The sequence below is a fragment of the Gambusia affinis genome, linkage group LG06, assembly GCF_019740435.1.
Source record: "Gambusia affinis linkage group LG06, SWU_Gaff_1.0, whole genome shotgun sequence".
Taxonomy (NCBI): Eukaryota; Metazoa; Chordata; class Actinopteri; order Cyprinodontiformes; family Poeciliidae; genus Gambusia; species Gambusia affinis.
The window spans coordinates 20,994,348-21,019,671 of record NC_057873.1 but is presented as its reverse complement, the minus strand read 5'-3'; the positions used below and the strand labels follow the sequence as shown (position 1 = coordinate 21,019,671).

Sequence of the window (25,324 nt, the reverse complement as noted above, 5' to 3'; positions counted from 1 at the left end):
TCGGCATGGTTCATCTTCACACTTCTCTGTCTAGATGGCTTGCAAGCTTTTCCATTCACACTTAACAGCAAACAAGACAGGACACTCTGCACCGGCTTTCTGTCCAGCTGGCATGGACCCAGACTACTGAGCAAACCCAACAACAATCCAACACACAACCATAACGAAGTCCATTAAAAAAAAAGAGGAAATCTAATTTCAGAACCCCCCCCCCCAAAAAAAAAAAACAGAAGCATTAAAAACTACACTAAAAATTTCCTTAATGCTTGTGGTTTACGTGTCACAGCATCATACCAGATAGTTTCTCCTCTAGAACTAAATTAAAGATATTAAAGTTAAAGCATGCAATATCGCATGGACATCGGGGGCAGTTCCCCTGGATTGGCAGACTGGAGTGGTGGTCCCCCTGTTCAAAAAGGGGGACTGGAGGGTGTGCTCCAATTACAGGAGGGTCACATTCTTAAGCCTCCCTGGCAAGGTTTATTCGGGGGTTCTGGAGAGGAGGGTCTGTCGGATTGTTGAACCTCGGATTCAGGAAGAGCAGTGTGGTTTTCGTCCTGGTCGTGGAACACTGGACCAGCTCTACACCCTCAGCAGGGTCCTGGAGGGTGCATGGGAGTTCGCCCAACCAGTCTACATGTGTTTTGTGGACTTGGAGAAGGCGTTCGACTGTGTCCCTCAGGGAGCCCTGTGGGGAATTCTCTGGGAGTATGGGGTACCGGGCCCTTTGATACGGGCCGTCAGGTCCCTGTATGACCGGTGTCAGAGTCTGGTCCGCATTGCCGGCAGTAAGTCAGGCTTGTTTCCGGTGAGAGTTGGACTCCGCCAGGGCTGCCCTTTGTCACCGATTCTGTTCATTACTTTTATGGACAGAATTTCTAGGCGCAGCCAGGGTGTTGAGGGGATCCGTTTTGGTGGCCTTAGGATCGCATCTCTGCTTTTTGCGGTTGATGTGGTCCTTTTGGCTTCATCGGGACGTGATCTGCAGCTCTCGCTGGAGCGGTTCGCAGCCGAGTGTGAAGCGGTTGGGATGGCGATCAGTGCCTCCAAGTCCGAGGCCATGGTCTTGAGCCGGAAAAGGGTAGAGTGCCTTCTCTGGGTCGGGGGGGTGTCCTGCCCCAAGTGGAGGAGTTCAAGTATCTCGGGATCTTGTTCATAAATGAGAGAAGAAGGGAGCGGGAGATCGACAGGCGGATTGGCACAGCGTCTGCCGTCAAGTGCTGTGAAGAGAGAGCTGAGCCTCTCGATTTACCGGTCGATCTACGTTCCCACCCTCATCTATGGTCATGAGCTTTGGGTCATGACCGAAAGAACGAGATCGCGGATACAAGTGGCCGAAATGGGTTTTCTCCTTAGAGATAGGGTGAGAAGCTCAGTCATCCAGGAGGGACTCAGAGTAGAGCCGCTGCTCCTTCAAGTCGAGAGGGGCCAGTTGAGGTGGCTTGGGCATCTGGTTAGGATGCCTCCTGGACGCCTCTCTGGTGAGGTGTTCCGGGCACGTCCCACCGGGAGGAGGAAGACCCAGGACACACTGGAGGGACTATGTCTCTTGGCTGGCCTGGGAACGCGTTGAGATTCCCCCAGAGGAGCTGGAACAAGTGGCTGGGGAGAGGGAAGTCTGGGCCTCCCTTCTGAAGCTGCTACCCCCGCGAACCGACCCCGGATAAGTGGAAGAAGATGGATGGATGGATGGATGGATGAAGTTAAAGCAACACTCAGACACTAAGCACCTCCTGTGTTCTGGATTTCCTCAGTTGAAGGTTCAGCAAAGAGTTACAACAAGAGATGTTACAACAAATTCTAAACACTAAAATGACTTAGCTCCAACATTATACATTAAAGAGTCACTTATCAAACTTTTACCAATACCAATTTGTGCTTCTTTTAAGGCCCGACTCTTTTGACTCCAATTCACTCTAAAAAGAATACCTGATTTAAACTAATTGGTTTAAACTAAATTTAACAGTTTATGTAAAATAAAAAAACATAGATGTGCTGCAGATTCCTTAATAGAGAAAGTAGTTTTGAGTCCAAAACTAGTACTTTACTTTATGAAGGGACTGCCAGATTATTCCTACTCATGTAACAAATAATTTCACATTAAACTTGATCTGTTATTTACCAAAATCTAACATCCTGATTGTTTATGTCAGGGGTCTCTAAATTGTAAGCCTTAGAGGGCATTAAGATTTATTATACAACCACAGTCTAAGAGTAGTACAAGTTGGATGCTGATGGTTACTTTTAAAAAAAATACTTTTTGTAAGGCTACCTGGTCTTCCAAAAGTTGTAGACAAGTTAAAATATTCTTAAAATTGGAGAAAATAAAAGTATTATCTTTTGTTTACCACATTTTCTGCTTTTATTCCAAAGTCAAGTTGAATAAAACCAAAGACGCACAGCGACTGTTACTCCAAGTAGACTTTGGCACATCCATTCATGAAACTTCAACAAGCCTTTTTAAAGGAAAGAAATTTGTGATTGCTAGAAAGTAAATGACCCAATGCAATCAGCTGGGCTTCCTGAGATAGACGTCTTTTTCCCCATTAACTGATTAATTTTAATGGTACTGTACTATTACTAGCATTAAAAGTGACCATCTGTACAATCTGAACACATTTTTTAGAAATTGCATTAATCTGAACAGAATTTGGACTTAACTAGATTCTGTCACGAGATGTTTGTTGTAATTTGGCCCTGGATTAAAACGGAAAGGTTGGTAAATAGCTGCCATCTGACAGACTGAAAACAGCTGATTACATCATCGCTGGTGAATTTCATAGAAGGGATCTCCAGTGACCATAGCAGCTTTCAAACAACACTGCTAATCAAAAAACACACGGTGGAGAGGAATGTGTCGAGAACGTCTGAGAATGTTCCTGGATCAGCCACACGACTGTGAAAGTGTAACAATTTAATGATCAAACAGGGCTTCAATAATTATATAGAAGACAGTCTTGAACGCACTCTGAATAAATTGTGATTCAAGTGAATATACATCTCACGGCTTCAAGGTAATGTAATTCATGTGTTCCTCCAATTGCTTTAAAAATTCCCAGATGCCATAGCGGTCATATTCATATCTTGTCCCATAACAGATTATTTGTTTATGGCAATAATAACTATAACTGAGGATAAAATGAGAATCAAAGCAGATAATCTATGAAGAAAAAAAAAATCTAACCAAGATGACGACACAAGTAAGTGATTGCTGAATTAGTTCCATCTGTTTATGATCCTAACAAACAGTTTGCACAATCTCAATTTAGACTGAACATTGTGTTATATTCTGGATCATTGAGCCACTCCCAGTTACTGCTCTGTCATCAAAAAAGGTTTTAGATACGTGCAGGACAATTCATAGCTTACTTACCAAGTCAAGATGGGAAGAGTTATAAATTAAATTAACAAAATCACAACAATTTCCTTCCTGAAAGCTTAGTTTTTTATATTCTTCTTTATCCTCCATATGAATTATTGATCTGACTGCAGATATGGGTAAATTTGACCAAGTGGTTATATTCTTGAATTCTAAAGAGCAACAAAAACACATCTTACTTGGATGGACTGTCCTCTTGCCTTTCCCATTTTGAAGAGTGGCATAGACAAAAGCACTTACTGTTGAGACATATTCATATCCCAGATTAACCAAATCTTTCACCTCGCCACTCTTAAATCACAAAGAGTGACTTAAGGAAATACATACATACTTTTTAAAATGTATTGAAAAAATGGTTCAGTTGTATTTATTTTATAGAACTGCAATGATTACCATTATTTACTACCATATAAACAAATCTAAGTTATATAGTTTACATAGTGATATTATACTTCATCAATAAAGAAAATGTCCTAAAAAGTGGAGCCTAAATCTAATTTCTAAACCCTAAAGTGAAAAAAACAAAGGATTTTTGCCTCAAAGAAAAAGTCAGAACACAAAAATAACTGGATGAGAATTATGGTCAACAAGTCTTTTTCTTTAGAACAAAACAGTCTCAAACAGTGACCGCTGATAATTTTAAATAATCTAAGAAATTCTGTTTCAGTTGTTAAAAAAAACCCTGACATCTGTTAAATCCCTTTTCATTGGCTGCAGATTTTTAACACTCTAGCTTTAACCTCATGTCTGAGCTCTGCAAGAACGAGAAGCAGCTCTGTGTTGCCACTGTTGCACTAGGATGGCAAGCTATTACAGCTTAGGTGATCAACACCCAACGCAGAACGCAAAATGTCACTCTGGTTGATCGATGAGTGATACTGATGTTAGTGAGAGCCTAGGCACAGTGAGGCACGCAGAGCTGCATTCTGGGAAAGGGAACAGAACAGGCATGAATCATAGGGGCATCAGGGAACAGCTCAACGGCCGGCGTGTTCCACTTCTGCGCATAGCGGGGCGAGAAGATAAGTCTCTTAACAGCTGCTCAGGTTTGGACGGGACAGGCATCGTGGGTACAAACTGGCTTATTGGACTGAGCTCTGGCAACACTTCTGATAACTTTGTGGGGCAGGAAGCGAGAGAGAGTGGTTAGCTTGTTAACACACACTCCGTTTCCACAACAGTAACTGATGCTCCTGGCCACTAAAAGCGGCAGCCTCATTAAAGTCACATCTATATGAACGTTGATAGACGTCAGTGCTGATTTATTATGGACAGGCCAAGAGGTTGAAATGGACCGCAGCCAAAATGAGCTCAGCATTGATATTTTCATTCATTGAAAACCCATCAAAAGGATCAACGCTGCAGTGCAATGCAAGTTGCATTTTTCAACTTTTTTGCATCATTTAACCACATTTAAACCACAAATTTCTGGAGGGTTTTTTGTAAGGATTTCACTTGAAATTGAATAAAAATTATACCAATTTTATAGTTTCTTTTTACATAAAAATTTGAAAAGTGAGGCATTCAGCTTCCCTGATTGAAGTCTTTCAACAACCACCTCTGACCATCTTCCAAGTCCATGTTGAAGCAAAGAAGCTCCCATATTTCACAATAGGGCTGTTGTATTCATGGTTATATTGATATTGAAATATTGGGTTTTTGTCACAGAGAACTTTGTGCAAATGCTTGAAAGCAGGATTTGATTCTCATGTGAACGACACCTGAAGTAAATGATTCTCAGCAGCTTTTTTTCCACAATGTATTTGTTCTCCATGAAGGCCAGATTCGAGGTGTAGAAAACTAATAGTTGTCCTATCAACAGAGTTGATGGTCTCTAATGCTCTTCAACATTTACCTTAAACCCATCTCTGCTTCTCCGATTAATGCTCTCCTTGCTTGGCCTCTTAGGTCTGCTGGACGACCATTTCTTCGTAGGTTTGCAGGTGGGGCATACTCTTTCCATTTCCAAACAGTCTTCATTATCCTGTTTAGTCATCTCTGTCTAAAAAACCTTTGAGGCCTTCATACAACAGCTGTGCGTACACTAAGATTAAATTACACAAAGATGGATCCCACTTGCAAATTAAGCGACTCCTGAAGGCAACTGCAATTTATTAAAGGGATTGTTGAATGTAAAGGGTGGTGAATCCAAATGAGACGCACACTTTTTTGTCAAAAAAAATAAAAAATAAATAAAATACTGTGCATAATTTTTCTTCATATCACATATTTATGCACAACTTCATTTTGGTCACATAAGTTCCAATGACATACAAATAAGCATGTGGTTTTTAACATAGTAAACAGAAAACAAACAAGTATGACTCACAATAATGCACAGCTTAAGAAGAATAAGCAGGAAAGATAATGAACCATAATATTTAATCGTTTTTCTCCAACTCACAACATCTGGCAAACATTGTTAACCTAAAAATCAAGGGTTTTTAAGTCTTATGTGAAACACTACTCAGTTGCATTTATTATGGGCAGCAGTTAATGAAGATGGGAACAATTTACCACAGTTCGTTTTTGAAATGAGAAAAAAAAAATGTAACAAACAGCATGTTAATTTAACACATTAACCTCAGCATATTTTCACATAGAGCTGGTGGATAATTTGAAGCTGATATAAAAATTGTGCCCGTCATTCATCTTAAAGCATGCCGTACATTTCAAAGAGAAAATCGACTCTCAGCATGTCTGCATGAAAGTAGGAATTAGTTTCATTTAAGAATTATACAGTAATAATTGCTCTGAAGCAGTCAAGAAGTAGAAAAATGCAAACATTGGCTACTGCTAGATTCCTGCTTACATGACAAGTAAAGCTAAGTGAGAAAACTAATAAGTAGTTTAAGTCTCCATATAAAGTTGATCCAACTTAGAAGCTTCCAAATTCTTGGTCTAATTCTGTAATTTAAACAAAGCCAGATCAGTTTCTCATCACAAATGCATTTCATTTCTCCAGAGGTTTGACTCACTTCTGTAAAACAAAGAACCCTAAAGCTTTGGTGACATCTTCTGTGATACCAAACAATTGTCCAAATTATTCATCATCAGTTATGCTGCTGAGGTCATCCGAGTTGAAGCTGCCACACCCTGATGCTTGAAAGACCAGGAGCAAATTGACTAAAGAACATTAAAAACGATGTATGGACAGAAATAATCATCTGCCTCTAAACTAAAATGCACATCATAAATAGCCCGAGTGCCCCCTCGAAGGAAACACTGGTGAGATAAGAGATCTGCTCGAATGATTTCACTCACTGCCAGCTACTACGCTCTCCTCTCTCCAGCAGTGGTTTCTTAAATATGCATGCCCTACATTTCCCCACCGCCTCTCAAATTCAAAAGGATGTCCCCCCCCCCGCTTGCGCCGCTGTTTTCCTTCGTCTCCCCTCCCGCCGCTGCCACTTGCCGCTCGACGTATTCGCGGCTGACCCAGTTTCCAGGTTTGATCCGTCTTGCAGTGCTACGGCAGACGGCGGAGAGACAAGCCTGACTGACAGACACAAAAGGCACATCAGCAAACTGGCATCGGTGTCTCTAAACGTGTGCGTCACATTGCCCAAGCACCGTTTGGCAGGAACAAACCCATCCGTTCTCTGACTCCTGGCACTAAACCAAAATGTTTGTCTTTCAATTTCAAACACATGTACTCCCAACCTGCTGCAGCAACTCTACCTGGTTTACTTCATGACCATACTCTTTAGTCTTTGCTACCTTTGGTCAGGAGCAGACCTGAAAGATCCTTCATGTCAGGAAAACAGGAGAATCTTTCCGGGGAGAGACAAAGAGAGCAGCAAGCTGAGATCTGCCCTGGCAGCCGATCAGTTTTCTTCAGCCCTCCTGACTCAACAACTCGAACCACTGGCAGAAAAGTATATTTCTGAGTCAAAAGCTATAGTTCACTTTTGTGACATTGAATACTGTAATACCCCAACTACAATTTTATCTGTCAAAGCTGCTGTTGCTGCAGCTGATGTCGACATATGAATACCTTACATAACTTCATCTCATTGTGCAATCAAAGTGGAGGGGTCTGGGGAATCAGGACATAATAGTTTCATAATGTGTAGGGATGAAATGAATAGAATCTGTGAATTTATAAAAAAAAAAATAACAGATCCCGATATTTGGAGGAACATTGGGCTTTGTGGGCAGAACAAAACTGGGTAGGCTGGATAAATAAACTTTATATGAACCAGTAAAGATAAATCTCAAAAACGTAGATCATTATGGGAAAATGAAGTTATGTCACTGCACATTTTTTATAAGATTAATAAGTACATAAATACAAGTATCTACTTTTTGTATTCATTGTACAAAAGTAGATACTTTTGTACAATGAGTACAAAAAGTACATTGTACAATATACATTGTATATTTTGTATAATATACAAAACAGCGAGTGACTGAGGGTCATTGCGCGTAACAGAAACCCTGTAAATTCTAGACACTAACAGGTACCGTAGAATTGCACAAAAATCCGTGAGGGACGACGAAGTCCCTGCTCGAAATTCTGTGAAAGAGGTGTACGGAGCCTTGTGCCGGAAACCCGTTGAAAGGCTGTTTACATCATTTAAACTTATTGATTGAGTGGGAATAAAAATACCAATAGGTATTTCGTTCCATATAACGCAGTAGGAGTGAAACCGGTAAACCTTTTATGGATGCAAAAACAAGAAGCCCCCACTTGATGACTTTGTGTTTCTGTGTTTGATATGATGTAAAGAACTTTGAAATGCCTTGCTGCTGAAATGTGCTATACAAATAAAATTTGATTTGTATTTATTGACAAATATTTTTGTATTTCAAGTCATTTTAATCTTGTTTTTATAACCTTTGTTTTTAGCAAGGCAAATTACTAATTAGTCTGGGACGACAGTCTTTTTGCTAATTCTGGCACATTTACAGAAAAAGTTAATTAATGTGCATTGTCCCTCTGAAAGAAATTATATTTCTTTATTGTTAGATTATGATGCGAGTACTGAAATGTATGTATATGTACTATATAGTATTTAGACTCAATAGCTGATCGGGCCTCCTTCTGCATTAATGTGCATCAGTATAGCGTGACTTGGAACTCATTAGCTTGTTGCGCTGCTGAGGTTTACCAGAAGTCCAAGTTGTAGCTTTACTGGGTCTGGTTTCACATTTTCCTTTTGACAATCCCCTATAGATTCTCTATGAGGTTTAGATCAGGTGTTTTGGGTGTGTGGATCGGTGTAAAGTCTCACTAGAAAATGAAAACCACTCCTCCATGAAGTTTTACTGCAGCAGGAAATATGACGGCCTTCAATATTTCCTGGAAACATGTGACAACTTTGGACTTGATCAAAATCTCCCAACCCCATTCTACTCTATAATTTGACTGGTATAGCCTACTGAAAATTAACATTACGCTTTCAGTTAAACATAGTGGTGGTAGTATGATGATCTGGGGCTCCTGTAGTGCTGGATGACTTGCTGAAATACTTTGAAATGTAATGCAGGCTCTCTTTCAAAACAATGAGAGGGAAGTGAGACGATTCAAAGCACATCACTAATACTAATACACATCATTACCAACTGAGATACTTTGGTAATATTCAAACTATTTCATGATTGAAACAACAAGCTACAAAGAGGGGAGCAAAATTCCTTCACATTGATGCCACAGGTGCTTGATGGCAGATTTAGCCTTTTTAGAAGGTAATTTCAGACAAGGTGAAGCAGAATTACCAAACGTCTCCCTTACAAAATAAAATCAAGTGAAAACTGCATTTTGTATTTATTAGAATATATAGAACTGTATATGACTAAAATGTGGAAGGTCGCGGGTCTGAGAGCTTTCTTTAGGTCACAGGAGATGCTGCTGCTGAGTCAACATCACAAGTAGAGCACTGGACTCAGGCAGAGACGCATGCATACATGATGACAGACGTAGCACATGGCTTGAGTAATCCTCCAAGCTTCTCTGCCTTGAAGTAGGTTAAGCTACAGACACTGTCTGCATCATAGGTGAGGTTCTATTATCAATGACGCTATTAGACCCACAAAGGGTCTAATTTTATTTATGTAAATGTGGCAAAGTTCTTAAAGATTTGTTCAATTCATTTGCAGTTTTTATTATTTATTCTATTTGAACATTAAGCTTCCTCCGTAGGAATGGGAGCTGATATCTGTGTGTCAATGAGGTCTTAGTGGGTAAAGCAGCAGGCCGAGTCAAGCATGACCTCATTCAAGTTTCGCAAAAGGACGCAAAGAACAAGTTTGTGCAACTTATTTAGTAAGAATTTTGTGACAAATATTTTTTAAAGTTTGAGGAGCTCCATGTCCTACCTAGAAGTAGCGATATTCCCTGTTGTCACTGTAAGGTATGGTGACGTCTTTTCAATTATAATTTGAATAGGGGAAAGTGCGGGCCAAACAAAACGATGAAAAAACCATTTTATTTTGGACTTTGGATGATTGTATATGACCATAAGCCATTCGAGCTACCCTAGTTTTAGTTTTCCTTTACTAGTAACAAAATATGTTTTCTAACTGTTGGCATTTATTCTCCTGTTATGTCCTCCTGTTTTTACTTACACTGGATGTTATAAGAGATACTTTAAAAGAATGCAAAAAAAAAAAAAAAATCAAAATAAATCCAATAATTAAAATCTGATTCGGATTTATTATTTCTATCAAATTAATATGTAAACTCATTTGTAAAGCAAACTTTATTTTGCTTCCTCCTCCATTTATTCTCTGAAGATGCATAACCAACATTGAACAAATTTAAATGTAAAAATAAAAATAGCATTTAGTAAAAGCAAACATCTGGATTTCTCCAGCAATTTCTGTGGGCTCAAGTCCAACAGACTGGATTGAAGATTGCATTTTGTACAAACTGTGCATGTGCTGTGCATGTGTCACAGCGATAGGGTGCACAAGAGAGTCATGGGAGAACAAGATAAGTTGCTATCTTTGCGTACTATTTTTGCTATGTTCAGACTTGTCAGACCAACGTTCTACCATCGACTATGTTCATTAAAACTCTAAATATTTTAATACTTTTGATTTGTCTGCAATGTTGTTACAGTAGGTAGCCTTTGTTAATTCAAAATTTAAAATAAATTACGGCTGATACACTTATGGCTGTAATAAGTATTTTTTAAAAATAGAAACTAATTCATGTACAGTATATGCTTGAATTACATGACATGTAATTATGATATAAATTTTATTCTGTTGGCTTTGTTGTGGGCTGCTGCAGGTATTTGAGACATTTTCAAGACAAATTTTACTGCACTGATATTTTACTTAAAAACAATTAAAAAAAAGCTTCTTAAAGACAAAATTTCTAAATTTATTTGCATTTCAGTTTGCTTTTTTTTTTTTTTTTTTTTAAACCTATCAAACATTTACGTAAATATTTAAATTTTAGTCATTCAAGCTAAAGAAGTAAAAACAAGATGTGGCTTGTCCTGTTATTACCCTTAGGGCCTTAAAGTACATACGTCAAACTCAAGGCCTGTGGGTCAAATCCAACCCACCACAACCACTTATACTGCCTCTGGACATTACACTCAAACAGAAAAAGGAAAAAAAAGCTACAGCTCTCGTCTAAAAGATTACACATTTTATTACCCTTTAATGTTCCTAAATTAAATCAGCTAAATATATATGTATATATTTCAGAATACATGACTAAAAATTTACCACAAAATGTCTAAACATTTTATGTATGATGCAAAGTCACCTAGAGTAATTGAAAAGGTCATCACATCAAAGTGCTTTGTCATTCAGAGTCATGTGGCTCAAAACAATATTATAAATAAGTGAATTACACAAGGGAAATTAATTATACAAATGATTAAAATACATTGAGTTACAGAAGCATCAATCAAGATAAAGAAATTACTTATCATGCATTAGACAAAAGTAAGTTGGTCAAACTAATACTTCAAATTGGATCAGTGGATAATGTTTAATTATATTGAACTTCTTACATCAGTAAAATCAAATCAGTTATTTGTATAGAGCCAAATTACACCAATATGAAAAGATGTTAAAAATAATTAAATTTAAGCAGCCCTCACTGACTGCAGAGAAAGCTGTAATATTTCAAACACTTAGTTAAGGGGTTTCATCAATACATTCTACCACAACCGGTCCTCTCAGGACATTCGTGATCTTAACGTGGCCCTAAATGAAAATGACTGACACTTTACCTTAAGGTTTAACAGCATAAACAGATTTTCTCCCTTTTTATAAATGTAAAGTTTAAAGTAAGGCATATTCAAAAAAGCTTAGAGTTTCTTTGCCTCTCCTGTCACATGTTTATTTCCTGTTACTTGATACAAAATTGCTTGAATAGTGCAAACAGAGCTAAGCTAAAACCAACAGCCTTGTCTGTGCAAACACAAGACAAATATTCCTGTGAATTCAGTTCCGACAAAGACTCGACATTATTCAAATGTGAGCCAAGTGAAATTTTACTCTAGAGGAGGAATTGCAAGGCAGATAGTAGAAAGTGATATCTTGACACCCAACAGTAAACATGTCAGGTGACAGTGAAGGTGCAGCACTTATAGTAATTAATTAACCTTTATTTCTTTGAGGTTGCCCCTCTGAGGCCGTAATAGGCATTTGGTGATGTCATTTATAGAAGAACAAGTTCAGCACCATTGGAAAAGTTACAAGCAGGTAAAGAGGACAGTTACATGAGGGCATTGTTCTCTGATTTCCATCAATCATATGACCTTTGAGATTTCGCAAACTGCGAAACCAACGCAAGTTCAATGAGACTTTGACACTTCCATGTTTGTCAAAAGCCTCACTGACGCAGGAAAGCAATTTTCTAGTAAGCTTAGCAGAAGAATTTGAAAGGGAAAGAGAATACTGATAGTTTTATGAGTGCTAGATTAAAAACAAGACTCACCGAAGATTTCGCCATTCTTGGCATACTCTGTGACTAAGTACAGCATGTTCTTCGTCTCCATCACCTGAGGGAAGGAGATGATGAAGGAATGAGGAGCAAGAAAGAGAAGAAAAAAAGTGAGTGAACACACATAAAAACATTATCATGAGCAATTTTATCTGAAAACCTAAAAGAATAAACACTTGAGAGTCAAGAGATCCAAAAGTGATGCAAAATAAACCCAAGGGCTCACTGTGTAGCTAAACTCTAGTGGCATTCACAAAATAAAATCCCAAACAAACAAAATACATGAATGGCAACAGGCTCTAAATATGGCAATCATGTAAGAGAACGGAGGTGGACGGTTGGTGTTGCTGAGTGTATCTGAATGGCACTTAAAACCTTTCAGTCCTGACATGGTGCTGGGTTGTGTAGGAGGAGGACTGATTTAGAAGCAGAAACACTCAGGAGATGAATAGAATTAAACCGGCGAGTGGAGAATCAGATGGAGATGGTGGGATGAATCAGACACTGCGAGCCAGACATTCACACTAGAAATCCCACGCGCTTTGTTTGAGATCATTTTTCCGTCTGTTGCGCTGACCAATTCAAAGATTTGGGAAAATTTAAAAACCGGTGGATTGTTCAGTAAACCTATTTAAACCCCCTGTGACAAACAACTGACTGGTTATTTAAGCTTCACTGGTCAGACAAAGCGAGAGCCAGTACAGCGACTGAACTGGAACATACTGTACAGTTTTCACTGCCAGGGTGGAATCGTGTCAAAGCTCCAGGATTGTTACTAAAACTAAACTGTAAAAGACAGAACTTCATTCCGAGTGGAAGATAAAAATGTCAGACTGTTTATCTTTAAACTACGGACAAAATATACTAAAAGGAAGACGACAGACAGATGATAAGAGAGAAATAGTTGGAAGATGGTTAAATGTAGGGACAGATTAATAATAGATCGAGGAATAGATTGATGAAAGGATGATAGAATGAATGTAAAGATAGAATAGATGAATGGTGAAAAAAATGGATGGATGTATATTTTTCCATTCTCTTATTTTTGTAACCTGAATATGACTTCAAATCCCAAAATGAATGCAAGTCCCTTCGTTTTCTTTTGATTTCAGATTTCTCTCATCATTTACCATAAATAATTTTGCTTGTGTTGAGTTACCCATTTAATTTCTAAAATTACTAAATTATTAAAAAATTACTAAAAAATTATGTTTCTTAATTTATTTAAATGCATGTGTAGGTCAAATGTCAGTTAACTAGTCCCTTGCGGTTTATTAATTTGTCAAAGACAACACCCATTTGTTTGCCTCAACGTGAAGACACATTGACACGTAACTGCTGCTTTTGACAGTAAAAGCCAATAACAAAAGCAGAAGTCCAAACATGTTTGATACAAACATTTGATGAGCTTGGTTTATGCATTTAAAACAAAACAAAAAACCCAACAAAAAACCAAAAAAAGTCTTCATGAAAACCCCCAATAAGATGAGAAGCAACAAAAATAGGACATTTAATAAGCTTTGTGTGTTAGAAATATTTTGGTCTGTAGCAAAGGAAATAACTGTAATGTGAAAAGGGAAACTTGGAGTTAAGCTATTTTTGGACCACATTAACATTAATTTTTGACTTCCCCTAATTATGCTGTCAGAAGCAAGAGCAGCAGTACATCCTGTGGTTAATCGAGTGCTTTATAAGCCTGTACTCTTTATCTGTTTACACAGCAAATATTTAAATAAATGGTGTACTTTTTATTAAAGCAGTCCATGTAATGGGTTTAACACTGGGTTTGATTTTGGGGAAAAGTATCTTGACTCCCGGATCTCTTATAGTCATAGTCAAGGACTTGGAAAGCGTAACGTTGGACACCCAGGAGACAGACTGAGGACAAGTGAGAAGAGAATGAAAGACAGAAAACAATGGCCGAACGGGGTCAAAGAGGAGGCCATTAACACATGGAAAAAAAAGAGGGGTCCACAGTTAATTTGTGTCCTTTATGAGCCTTCATTAGATATGCTTTCCTCGGGGCACTGGGGTCAGCCTGGGTTTTTGAGACGGGAAGGGGACAAACTAATTGAGCTGAGCTGATTGGACGAATGGGGCCTGGTACACAAAAAAAAAAATAGAATAACGATACACACTAAAATAACACAATACAAAGCTAGAGCATTGTCACACGGTTGTGAGATGATAATGAACTTTTATTTACATTCTCTAAAAGAAAAGAGCAGGACCCGGCCATTTATGTAACATGTTTTGGGGAATGTGGGGTGGGGTTATTGCAGGGAACTATTTTGTGAGAAACACCAGACACTGAAATGACAATGATGAGTAAATAAGTCTTCTTCACCTCCCAGAACATACAAGAAAAGTGTGCAATCAAGAACAATTGGTCTTTAATGGAAACTTAGTAACTCTTCTCTCAATTTTTATGAAAAGATGCAAAAATAAAAACTACACTGCTAATTACCTAATGGCTTTTAAATTATTTACCACCTTTAGATTGTCACAATATTAACATGTTTACCCCCTACAGTTTACATCTAAAAAAAAAAAAAAGAACCTCAAAAGGTTTTAAGGTTGAAATGAAATAAATAGAGATGTAACTTATTTTTTCCTCTGTCAGACATAAAAATCTGAGTAAACTTTTCTAGCTTTAGGCCAGTTTTGAATGCAAATAATGATTTCTGTGCATTGAATGCAACACCTTAAACCCACTCTAGTCCACAATGTGGACCTCCACCAGTCAGGGTCGTTGCCCGAGGAATATCCAGGCCACGATACTATTTGGAGTACCGTGTCCCAGGGGTTAAATGTGTCTGGCGCAAAATGCCTACATCATCCCCAAACAAAAAGAAAAAGGTATTGTGAAAATGAAAGCATTGAACGCATTTTCACAATCCACAGTGAAACGTTCGGTACCAACATTGCCTGTAAGGCCACGAACAAGAAGCGACCACAGCTTCAGAAGAGATACAGGGTAAAAGACATGTTGGAGGCCTGTCCTATGGTCTGCTAAAACTATAGTTGATGTGGTTTAATGGACAACAAAGTCAATTATTATCACAATCTCAATGAAAATTAGTGGGTAGAGCTGAAAAAACATGTGCAAGCAAGGCTGCTTACAAACCTTACTCCATTACATCCACTCTGTCAGGTGGAACAACCACAATTCCACCAGAGTACTGCGAGAATCTTGTGGAAAGAAACTCAAAATATTGGACTCAAGTCATACAGTTAAAAAGACAAATTCACCAAACTCCACAATTCAAAGTAGGTTTTTTGTTTTTCTTAAAAAAAATAAAAAATAAATAATAATAATAATAACTTACTAAGCCATTTGTTTTCAGGTTCCAAGCTGTATCCAAAAATACAGGGAAAGCAATAAGTATTCTTATTAAGCCAGAAACTACACTGCTCCCATGTTTAACTTCATAGTATACATCGTCCTACCAAATGATACTCATTTCAGAAGTCCCAGTAAATCAAAGGGTGGATCCCTGATGGAATAAATAAAGCCGAAATGTGACATTTCAGAAGATTTAATTCATATTATCTCGACCAACTAATGATATGAGTGTTTTGCCTTCGCTCACTCCCCAGCAAGACGCAAACAGCCCTGAGAGTCAGTCATTAACTATATTCCGTAACTATCCAGCAGTGGCAGGTTCTGCTGGGCAGCATCTGTTTGCTTACGTATTAGAACGTGACCTGGATTGGTCATGTGCTTCAACACCCCGGGCTGCTTAAGTACCCAAAAAAAGAAGATCAACAAGAAGCAGTGCTAGATTCTACTTCTTAAAGCTGACTTTTTCACTCTGTATCCCCCCACCCGCCCACGTCTACTAAAACACGTGTTATATTGAGTCTGTAACAAGCGTTGCATATTACTCTGTGACCCCGGAGCTCTGACGGGCAGACACAAGCGGGCTGCAGAGAGATAGACTTTGACTTTGCTTAGATCACACGAACAATCAGACTTGAGACGCACATGGACATTCATCCATGGTAACATTAGAGATCTTCAGACTTTCTGCCAATAATGTTCGGATCTGATAGAGTTCATATTTACAGAACATGTAAAGTCTTTTATAAAAAGTCAACTTCTGTCTTGTCCAAATAAGATGTCCTTAATTAAATACATTTCAGCAGTGTTCTTTCAAACATAGAAGTATCAAAAATGTCTAATCTCTGTCATTAAAACCCTGATTTGGAGAAACATGTCTTAGAAGTAGACATGCATTATTACTCTTCCTTCTATGTCTTTTTCCACAATAATTCTTCCACATCATAACATGTTCGGCCTAAGTTTGAATTTATTGCTTTCTTTTGCTACTGACCTGGAGGTGTTGCTTTGTAGAACAATAAAAACTTTATTTGGTCACAACTGAGATCTCTCCCCATCTTCTAAACAGGCTTTCAAACATAAAACTTCACAGTCTATTCAAAGGAGGGCTTCAGTAGAGACCTTGTGATATCCAGAGACAAAGAAGAGCGTTTATCTCCTCTCGGGGGGTGTTAGGTATTTGCTAATGAGCCATCGCAGGTCATTTCATCTAGATATCTTGTGGACCAAAGTCTTGCTTTTCATCATCTTAATTTGAGATAATCATGCCACTCCCTTGAAGATAACACATGGCAAAATACGAGCGTAATTACAAAAGATAGGACAGAACAATAGTCCTTACCTGAGGGAAGGGTGGCTACGTGCTCAGGCTAAAAATAATTCAAACAATATCTGGCTATTTGTGTTCAATTTGACTTGCATATCATCCATAAAAAATACAAGTAATTAAGAGGCAATTTAGGCTGTCGTAAAATATTCTTGTAAAACCAGGATTAGACATAAAGCAATGATAACAACCTTAAAGACTTGTGCAGATCAGTGATGGGCAAACAATTCTACTTCAGATGGCTAAAATAACACCAGAAAAGACCACCACAGATTGACAGTACATATATATAGTTTATATTGTATTTATCTTTATTGCATCAAAAGGCATTGAAGTCCACAATTTTGAAGGTGTCAGTCAGTGATCATATCCAACCAACTTTTTCAGGACCAACTTTTTCAGCGAGGACAGCTCTGTCCTGAAAAAGGTCAAATATGCCTATTTATTAAATGCAACAAAACCAAAAACTCTCACCCTTTTTTTCTGTAAATGCATCAAGCATCTATAACAAACTTTCTTCTGAACTAAACAAAAAACAGTAATGGCTTGGTCTGTAAACCTCTCCAAAGCTTTACAGAAATTAATATGAGCAGGAATAGAAAAACGATTAAACAAATATCCTAAAAGTAACATAAAAAAAAAAATGGATGATGCATACATTACGGTGTGAAACGATAACACCTAATAAAGATGATAAATTCAAGAAAATGATCCCTCTGTAGACTTCAGGTCTTGGTGCAAACACTAACCTGGTATAGCTTGATGATGTGGGGGTGGTCCAGCATTTTCATGATCTGAACTTCCCTGTAGATCTTCTCCAGGTTGACAGCATCCAGTTGGGTCTTGTCAATGATTTTAATGGCCACCTGTGGAGAGATCAAACATGAGCATCGAAAGTGGAATTAAGAAGACACATTTTAGTTAAATAATTCAAAGGATCTCATTTAGATTTGATGGACAGTAAAACAAACACTCCCACAAGCTCTACTGTAGCCAGCAATTTGATATCTAACAAGTAGAAAAAAACTAGCAAAGTACTCAAACTTTGATATTTTTTCTCATATGTCAATTTGCTTTTTTTTAAAAAAAATAAAACCATTTAAAAACATCCCTTAACTCTTAAGATATAATCAAATATGAGAATACAATTCAGTCTTACATCTTACACACATGCGAGCAAAGTGCATGCTCCAAATGTAAACATCCCAAGCTTTCAATAACAGAGCCAGGGTAGGTAACGAGGCAATAATAACATCTTTCCTCTGAACTCTCTCATAAACACAAATTCATCAGAGTGACCTGAAGTGCTCCAAGGATCTGTGAGCCAATGAGGTGAGGTAAACAACAGGAAACTCTGGGTCTCTGCCATCACACAACTGTTAGGTGAAGCTAAACAACTGAGATCAAAGTCAGTTGGGAAGTTTTAATGAGCAGTGAAAGTCTTTTACCTTTTTAAATAAAAACAAAAAAAGAAAGGCAGGAGTTGAAAGTTTGAATAAAATGGGGGGGGGGGAATAAGAGCAGAAAATTCTGTATTTTTCTTTTTTAGGATGGTCAGCAACAAAGCCCAGTGTTTTAAAGGTGTATCAAATTGTACAATAGTGTGCAGCAATTTGGAAAAACTGCCAGAAGATTGTCTCCTGCCTGCTCATCAGCGAGGCACTCATTTTATCCTCCATCTTCATGCAAAGATTACCAGCAGCTTCACTCTCTCGTCTCTTCATTACAAAGGAATGTGCAGGATAACTGCAGTACACTGTCTATAGCTGAAGCCAGCAACAGATCAGCTGAGATGCATTTATGTCTTTATCTTGAACCACAAAAGTAAATAGTAGCACTCCATTTATTTATTTATTTTTTACATATTGGTCATGTAAGCACAAACATGGTCTTCTATTTAATTCTAGCCTGTTGTTGTAGTTTCGCCAGCAGTTTTAAACTTCTTTTGGGAAGTTTGTAGCCAACTAGGAGGAGTCGAGGGAGTGTTTAATAGGTTTAACACTCCATTATCGAGTCCCTCGCCACAACACAAGCAGACATGCATCGTGGGATTAAATCCCATAAAGAAATCTAAATCTTGTAACAGCACTCCAGCTTCAAACTGAGACCTCTAAAACAGAGAGATAGATGGGATAAATACTTTATTTAGCTCCAGGGGGGAGATTTAAATATAAAGTGGCTCATTAAATTAAAGAGAATGCATTCTATATAAGATATAATTACAAAATTGAATAAAACAGAGTTAATAAATGTAGAAGTAAGTGTAGACATGGATAAAAAGATGATTGTGATAGACGGTAGAAAGTGTTAAAGGAAAAAAGATAACGGTTTGTGGTATCTAAGAAATTCTGAGCTACAGGTTTATTATGGCGTTCTTACTTTTACTTAGAAAGGAAAAGCAACAATTATTTTTCTGTTTCCAAAGTGACATTTATTTGTTGATTATTTGTTATTTTATCACATATAGTGGCTTTTGAAGGTCTACATATCCAAGTAAAACACCAGGTTTGTGTGGTAAAACAATTAGACAATTTAACTGAAAACAAAATCATATTTGAGAAAAGGAGGGAAAGTTACAATATCCCTGTAACTTAAATATAAAGACCTCCAAAGTTCTGATTTGCTAAATTTTTTTTCAGTTCCAGTCTTTGGTAAAAATTAAAATTATAGTGAATCCAACTAAACCTCAAATAAATTTTGTGTGTTCTAGTGGGTTTTTTTCTGAACTTTGCTAATTTTCTTTCTTGAAATAAAGCCAAAATTTGCTGCCAGGCTAGGAAAGATCAACATAATCCCACTGCACAAGGAGGACAGGAAAAGGGTAAACAAATTCTCAACAAGGTTATATCCACACACAGAAGTAAAGGTAGCCACCAATAATTGGAGAAAAACAGGGAACAACGGCTGCACATTAAGATTGGATATTTCCCAAAAACTGATGAAAAGATGAAAGAAAAACTGTTCAGGGAAAATACCAAGAGTCATTCCACAACAACCTCCTATATTCCACATATTTCTGTCCAGACATTTGTCCAATATGTTTGGTGGAAAAACATTATTGCACAAGAATCTTCACTTGAAATATATAGTAGGTTTAAGCAAAAAGGTAGAGAACACAGCAAACAAGAGTTCAAGTTGAACAGCAGAAATAATTTTCCTCATAAGTGAAAAAATTTTTAAAAAATAGAGAGCAAAAGTCTTCTTTCAACCCACTGACAGGTAGGAGGCTTCAACCAGTGGGAAAGAGCAGCGATCCATTACTCTTTAACCCTCCTTTTATGTTGCAGGTCAAATTGACCCATTTTAAAGTAATTTTTTATTTTTTTAATACTTGGAAGTATTTTTTTGCATGAAACTTTTTCTATTTGTCTTAATAGGTGTACTCTACATATAAATTGAAAATGTAATAATTTTACACATTTGCAGCCCCCTTGCATCTACATTTTACATAGATACTGTTTGGGTCAATTTTAACCCAAACAGCAGTCAAGTTGAAGGATAAAAAAATAAAATAAAATCAAAAAAAAAAAAAAATCAAAAAATGTCCAATTCTACATGTTTTCTTGCAGCTATGAACCATATTTCACCACACACACACACAAACACGCGTGTGGGACGCGCTCCGAATCAATGCTCCGAGTTAAGCAGGTGGAGTGCTACAGCTACAGGTTTAACTACCTCACAGCAGTGTATTATAATAAATTGTTCAACAATTAATATTAATCATTCAAGTAAAAAGCATAGGCAGGAATAAGCCAATTACAAGTTCAAGGTAAACCTAAAATAAAAACAAAGATATGTATGAGCAAATTATTTTTGGGGTAAATTGTTTTCAGTGAGATGGCAGAGAAAGTGTCGGATCTGCCAAAGCTTTCCTTCGAATTAATACAGGGTCGGCTGAGTGATAGACAGGGCCACGTTGGAGTGGGCAAGACATCCACAAGCAGAAACATTACACCAAAATGAGACAAATAGGTCAAATGAAAAAAGTAGGTTACACACACAGGAGTTGCACCTACCTAGGGACGTGTAAACATGTGTGCACAAACATGCCAGATCTGCTGTTTCATGTACTGTTAAACTGCGGTTTACTGTACAAACAAGATCCAGGCAGACCAATGTCTCCTAGCATCATCTCACGTCAGATGATGATGCATAAAAGTTTATCGCACGCCTTTCTGGATAACTTTGTCTAAGTGATCCCCTCTACCAAATGGATGGCCTGTAAACAACCACTGTCGGTATTATAATGATGTAGCTAACCTGGCTAGATTAACGCTCAGCCACTTCACAGGCCTTAATAACCAGATTACCATAAAAAGAGCATCACACAGGACATATGCTTGCCCTGTTTTCCATTAAACCTTTGAAGGATCTAAACTGGGTGATGCAAATCTTTTATTTTCTTGTACACTATAATCGCTCACGTTCACCAACAAACAAGCTGCACAGATCAAAGACAAATGTTTTTACAAATCTCCTGGAATATGGTCTAATCACGCCCACTCGTCTCACAGCAGAGACTCTCTACGCACTCTGGGCACTGTTTACAGTAAAGTCCCTGTCTCTATCATTACAACAGAGAGTCATGGCACTCCATGGTACTGCTTGAGTAAGGCTTTTTCTGCAGACAGGGAATGAGCAGGCATAAAGTTGCAAATTAGCTCCGACTAATCTCAAAAGTTTCTAACGTGCATTCAGTCTGTTGCAAAAGAACCCAAATTGATATGCATTTTATCACATTACAACTGCAAACGTTAATGCATTTTATTTGGTACAGAAACATTAAGTAGAGACTGAAAGAGGTGGGTAATATAGACTTAAAATTTTATAACCATATGTTAACGTACTGTTGTAATATTGAAAAGGGTGACGGTAAAAAACTCTTTCCAATTTCTTTTTAGGTAACTGAGCGAGTGTGACTGTGCAGTACTGAAATAGCCCCATAAACACAAATACTAATTATAAAAAACATGCTGTCTGAAATAGGCTTCTTCAAGACACCAGTCACATAAATGGGGAATGTATCACAACAAATGCATTTAATTATAATTGCAACTTTATTTATGCTAACATGGAGAAAATAGTAAAAATAAAACTTTCAATAACAGTATCAGCTTTTGAACACCTTTAATTGAAATTTATTGTGAAAACAGCTTATCAAAATGTGTATTATTGTAAGAAATTGTTCACAATAAACAATTTGGTAAATGCCCAAAAAGTAAAAAAAAAAAAAAAAAAAAAAAAAAAAACTATCTGAAGTTTTGAAGCTCGTCTAGCAAACTTCAGTCAAAAAAAATTTAATTTACACTAATAAACAAAATTATAGCAAGCATGTAGGAGATGTGGGCTTTGATCAGAAAAAAAAATACCGGTAGTAAGACTTAAAACACAGATTGTGTGGCTGAAAACTTTAAGGACACACCGACCTCACAGTGAAGCATGGTGGTGGTATTGATGGGAAAAAAGATGAAGCTACATATAGAGCAATGCTGGGGGAAAAAAAAGAGCCAAGACAGGACAGAGGTTCAACTTCCAGCAGGATGAGACCCTAAACATAGTAGAACAGAGAAGTGTTTCAGATTAAAACATATACATGTGTTAGAATGGCCCAGTCAAAGTTTAGATCTAAATTGTGCATCTGAAGCAATAAGTGATGTTCAAAGATGCTCCTCATAAAATTTGAATGAGCTGGATTTATTTTGCAAAGCAAATGGAGTAATAATTTCAGCTTAGATGTGCAAAGCTGGTAGAGACACACCCAAATGACTGCAGTAAAATGTGGTTCCACAAAGTCAAAATTGAGGGAGGGCAGAGTAAAATTGTAAAGTAATTTTTTTTTTAATTGTAAAAGAAGTTTGAAATCATGCAATTTCTTTGTTGAGCACAGAAAATTGTTGCGCTTGTAGCAAAAAAAAAAAAAAAAAAAAAAAAAAAGTGTAGAAGGTTTAAGTGTTATGAATATTTCTGAAGGGCACTGTGCGCTGCACCGCTGTGGAGATTGGAGTGTTTGCAGAGCAAAAACCCTTTCAAACTATGAAGACCCCGAAGCCAGTGTCAGGGAGTTGCTGTCTGCAAGCAAGTCTGCAAAACTCTATACTTTCCAATTAGAAAGACATAAGCAGAGGATCCACACAAAGCTCACTGCACTGCTGGGACAAGAAATAGCTAAATCACATCATTAGTTAGATTACATAATGGGACCACCAACCTACACTGCATCCCCCTTGATACAGTGCAAATTGGAAGTTTACACGGGCTAGACTCTTATGTTGCCCCACTGTGGCTTTGAGTGGGGTCATTATACCAAAATGAGAGCAGGTGTATGATGCAAAGAAGAAGAAGAAAAAAAGAGAGGAGTGTGTGCATGTTTACAGTTTGTATTTCCCAGTAGCAGTGGTGGTCAGACCTCTTCCTGGCACTGATATTCCTGAGGGGGGGAAGAACGTGCAGACAGTCACTGCTCCTCTACCTGCACGGTTCAAATGCCCCAGCACTGCAAGTCATGTGTCCACGGGCAGCTGCATGACCCGGGTCTGGATTAGCGCTTCAATGGTTGCTGGGGTGTCAACTAGTGCATAAAAGTTATATAACTCAGCAGAACAGCAGCCCAAGTTAGCTTTCCAGGCTAACAAGTTCACCCGTGAACTCACCTCGGTCTTGGTTATGCGGTGTCTGGCCAGCTTCACGACAGCGAAATTGCCTTTTCCTAAAGTGCGCTCGATGTCGTAGAAGCCCACTCGGACCGGACCCCGGAGCAGCGGTTTTTGGACACTGTCGGCCATGACCATGCTGTTCTAAATGGGACTGCTTGTGAAAGAGGTAGAGGGGGGATTCAGACAGGCTTGCTTGAGCAGCTAGAGATAAAGACGAAAGGAAAACAAACCGCCCGCCGCCGCCGCTTCTATCGCCGCCCCAAGCGTGTCCATTAAAAATAGACAAAGTTGATTTCTGTGTCGCCCCTACCGGCTTAAAAAAACGCCAATGTGGCGCTGACTCCTTCATACGCGGCGAGACATTCGCTAAACCACAGGGCTTTCACGCCACGTTCCCCGGGTACAATAGAGCGATAATATTTCAGGTTGAGGTGCCTATCAGCTACAGAGCACACGAGTTGACTCGCTAAGAGGCATCATATTCTCGAGTTGACGTACATTGACGTCAAAGCCATGGGGGTATTTGTACAGGGGGCGGGGCCACAGAGCGGCTCCACACTTCAGTGCCAATTGGTTGTCAGGACAACCAGACCCACCTCTTACGTCAGCCGGTAAAATTGCTATTCTGAAATCTGTTTGCTCGCCTGCCCTTCTTGATTGCACGCATAGGTAACTTTGAAGTTCGGCCATGCAGGTGCTTAGCTAGCACTGCGGCTAAAAATGCATTAAGAAAAGATTCTACATCATTTCCTTTTACTTGGTCAGAGAAATTACTCAGCAAAACTAAATGGGAAATAAATGAACAATAACATTTGTGCAAAGCAGCATTTCTGGTTATACGGATGTATCATATAATATGCATGCTTTTTTTTAAACAATGCTTTTATAAAAGCATTTATAGCATTCATTAAAGGGAGTTATTTGATCAAAGAAGACACTTTGTTCACCTACAACACAGCGACATCTTTTGGTAAAAGTATGCAACTGACACGGTCTCCGAAGAGACCTTAATTGTATAAAGCGGCTGCAGTGACAGAAAAAAATCTGTCAATATAAATGTTATAAATGCTGTTTATAATATTATAACATTATAATATTATATATATAAAACATTTTTTAATTAATTAATTAATCATATGATAAATTAAAATGAGTTCAATAATTACCACTTGCATTATTTAGCATTTTTCTCTTTTCTCTCTTTCTACCAAAAATAGAATGATCTCAAATAACCCCTTTTCTGAAGGACAATTTTGTTTACAGAGACGTCTTAATTAATTTTGTTTGTTATTTTGGTGGTTTTATTCATTTTCTTGGGTATTTAAATGTCTTTCAGTTTCAGTGTCAAATGTTCATAGAATTTAACGTTTTTTGATTTCTGAGAATATGTTCTCTTATTATTATCCCATTCCCATTATATTACTTGAAAATGGTCTCAAAACAACAATATTATTGTTTGTTGTAGTAACTTCTGAGAAAAGTTTTTTTTTTTGTGTGTGTGTGTGTAGTCACATAATCTTTTGTTAGCCTGGGTAAACACAAAATGCAGTTTCTGAAATTGTAAATAATAGGCCATGAATTATGTAAATTACCATGGTAGAATTTTGCCCATGTTTTATTTAAAATTACTTAAATTCAGCAATAAAACCGATTTGTGAACATGAACTCCATACCATGCCAAAACATTTCAATCAGATTTAAGTTC

The 25,324-nt window shown here is 37.9% G+C and overlaps 1 protein-coding gene across 4 annotated transcripts in view; it reads right to left on the bottom strand.

Moving 5' to 3' along the window:
• sik2b (salt-inducible kinase 2b) overlaps positions 1 to 24,148 on the bottom strand; it is a 49,972-nt gene extending 25,824 nt beyond the window's left edge. Inside the window, exons 1-4 of one of the 4 annotated variants that reach the window (XM_044120617.1) lie at positions 23,617 to 23,758; positions 23,339 to 23,393; positions 17,713 to 17,829; positions 12,288 to 12,351 (exon numbers count right to left, since the gene is read on the bottom strand). In XM_044120617.1, the coding sequence (XP_043976552.1) occupies positions 12,288 to 12,351; positions 17,713 to 17,754 (106 nt within the window). In that variant the 5' untranslated portion in view covers positions 17,755 to 17,829; positions 23,339 to 23,393; positions 23,617 to 23,758. Of the gene's footprint in view, positions 1 to 12,287; positions 12,352 to 17,712; positions 17,830 to 18,262; positions 18,382 to 23,338; positions 23,394 to 23,616 lie in introns of those variants that run through there. The other 3 variants (XM_044120615.1, XM_044120616.1, XM_044120619.1) reach the window with 3 other exon arrangements.
• Between the last annotated feature and the right edge of the window lie 1,176 nt (positions 24,149 to 25,324).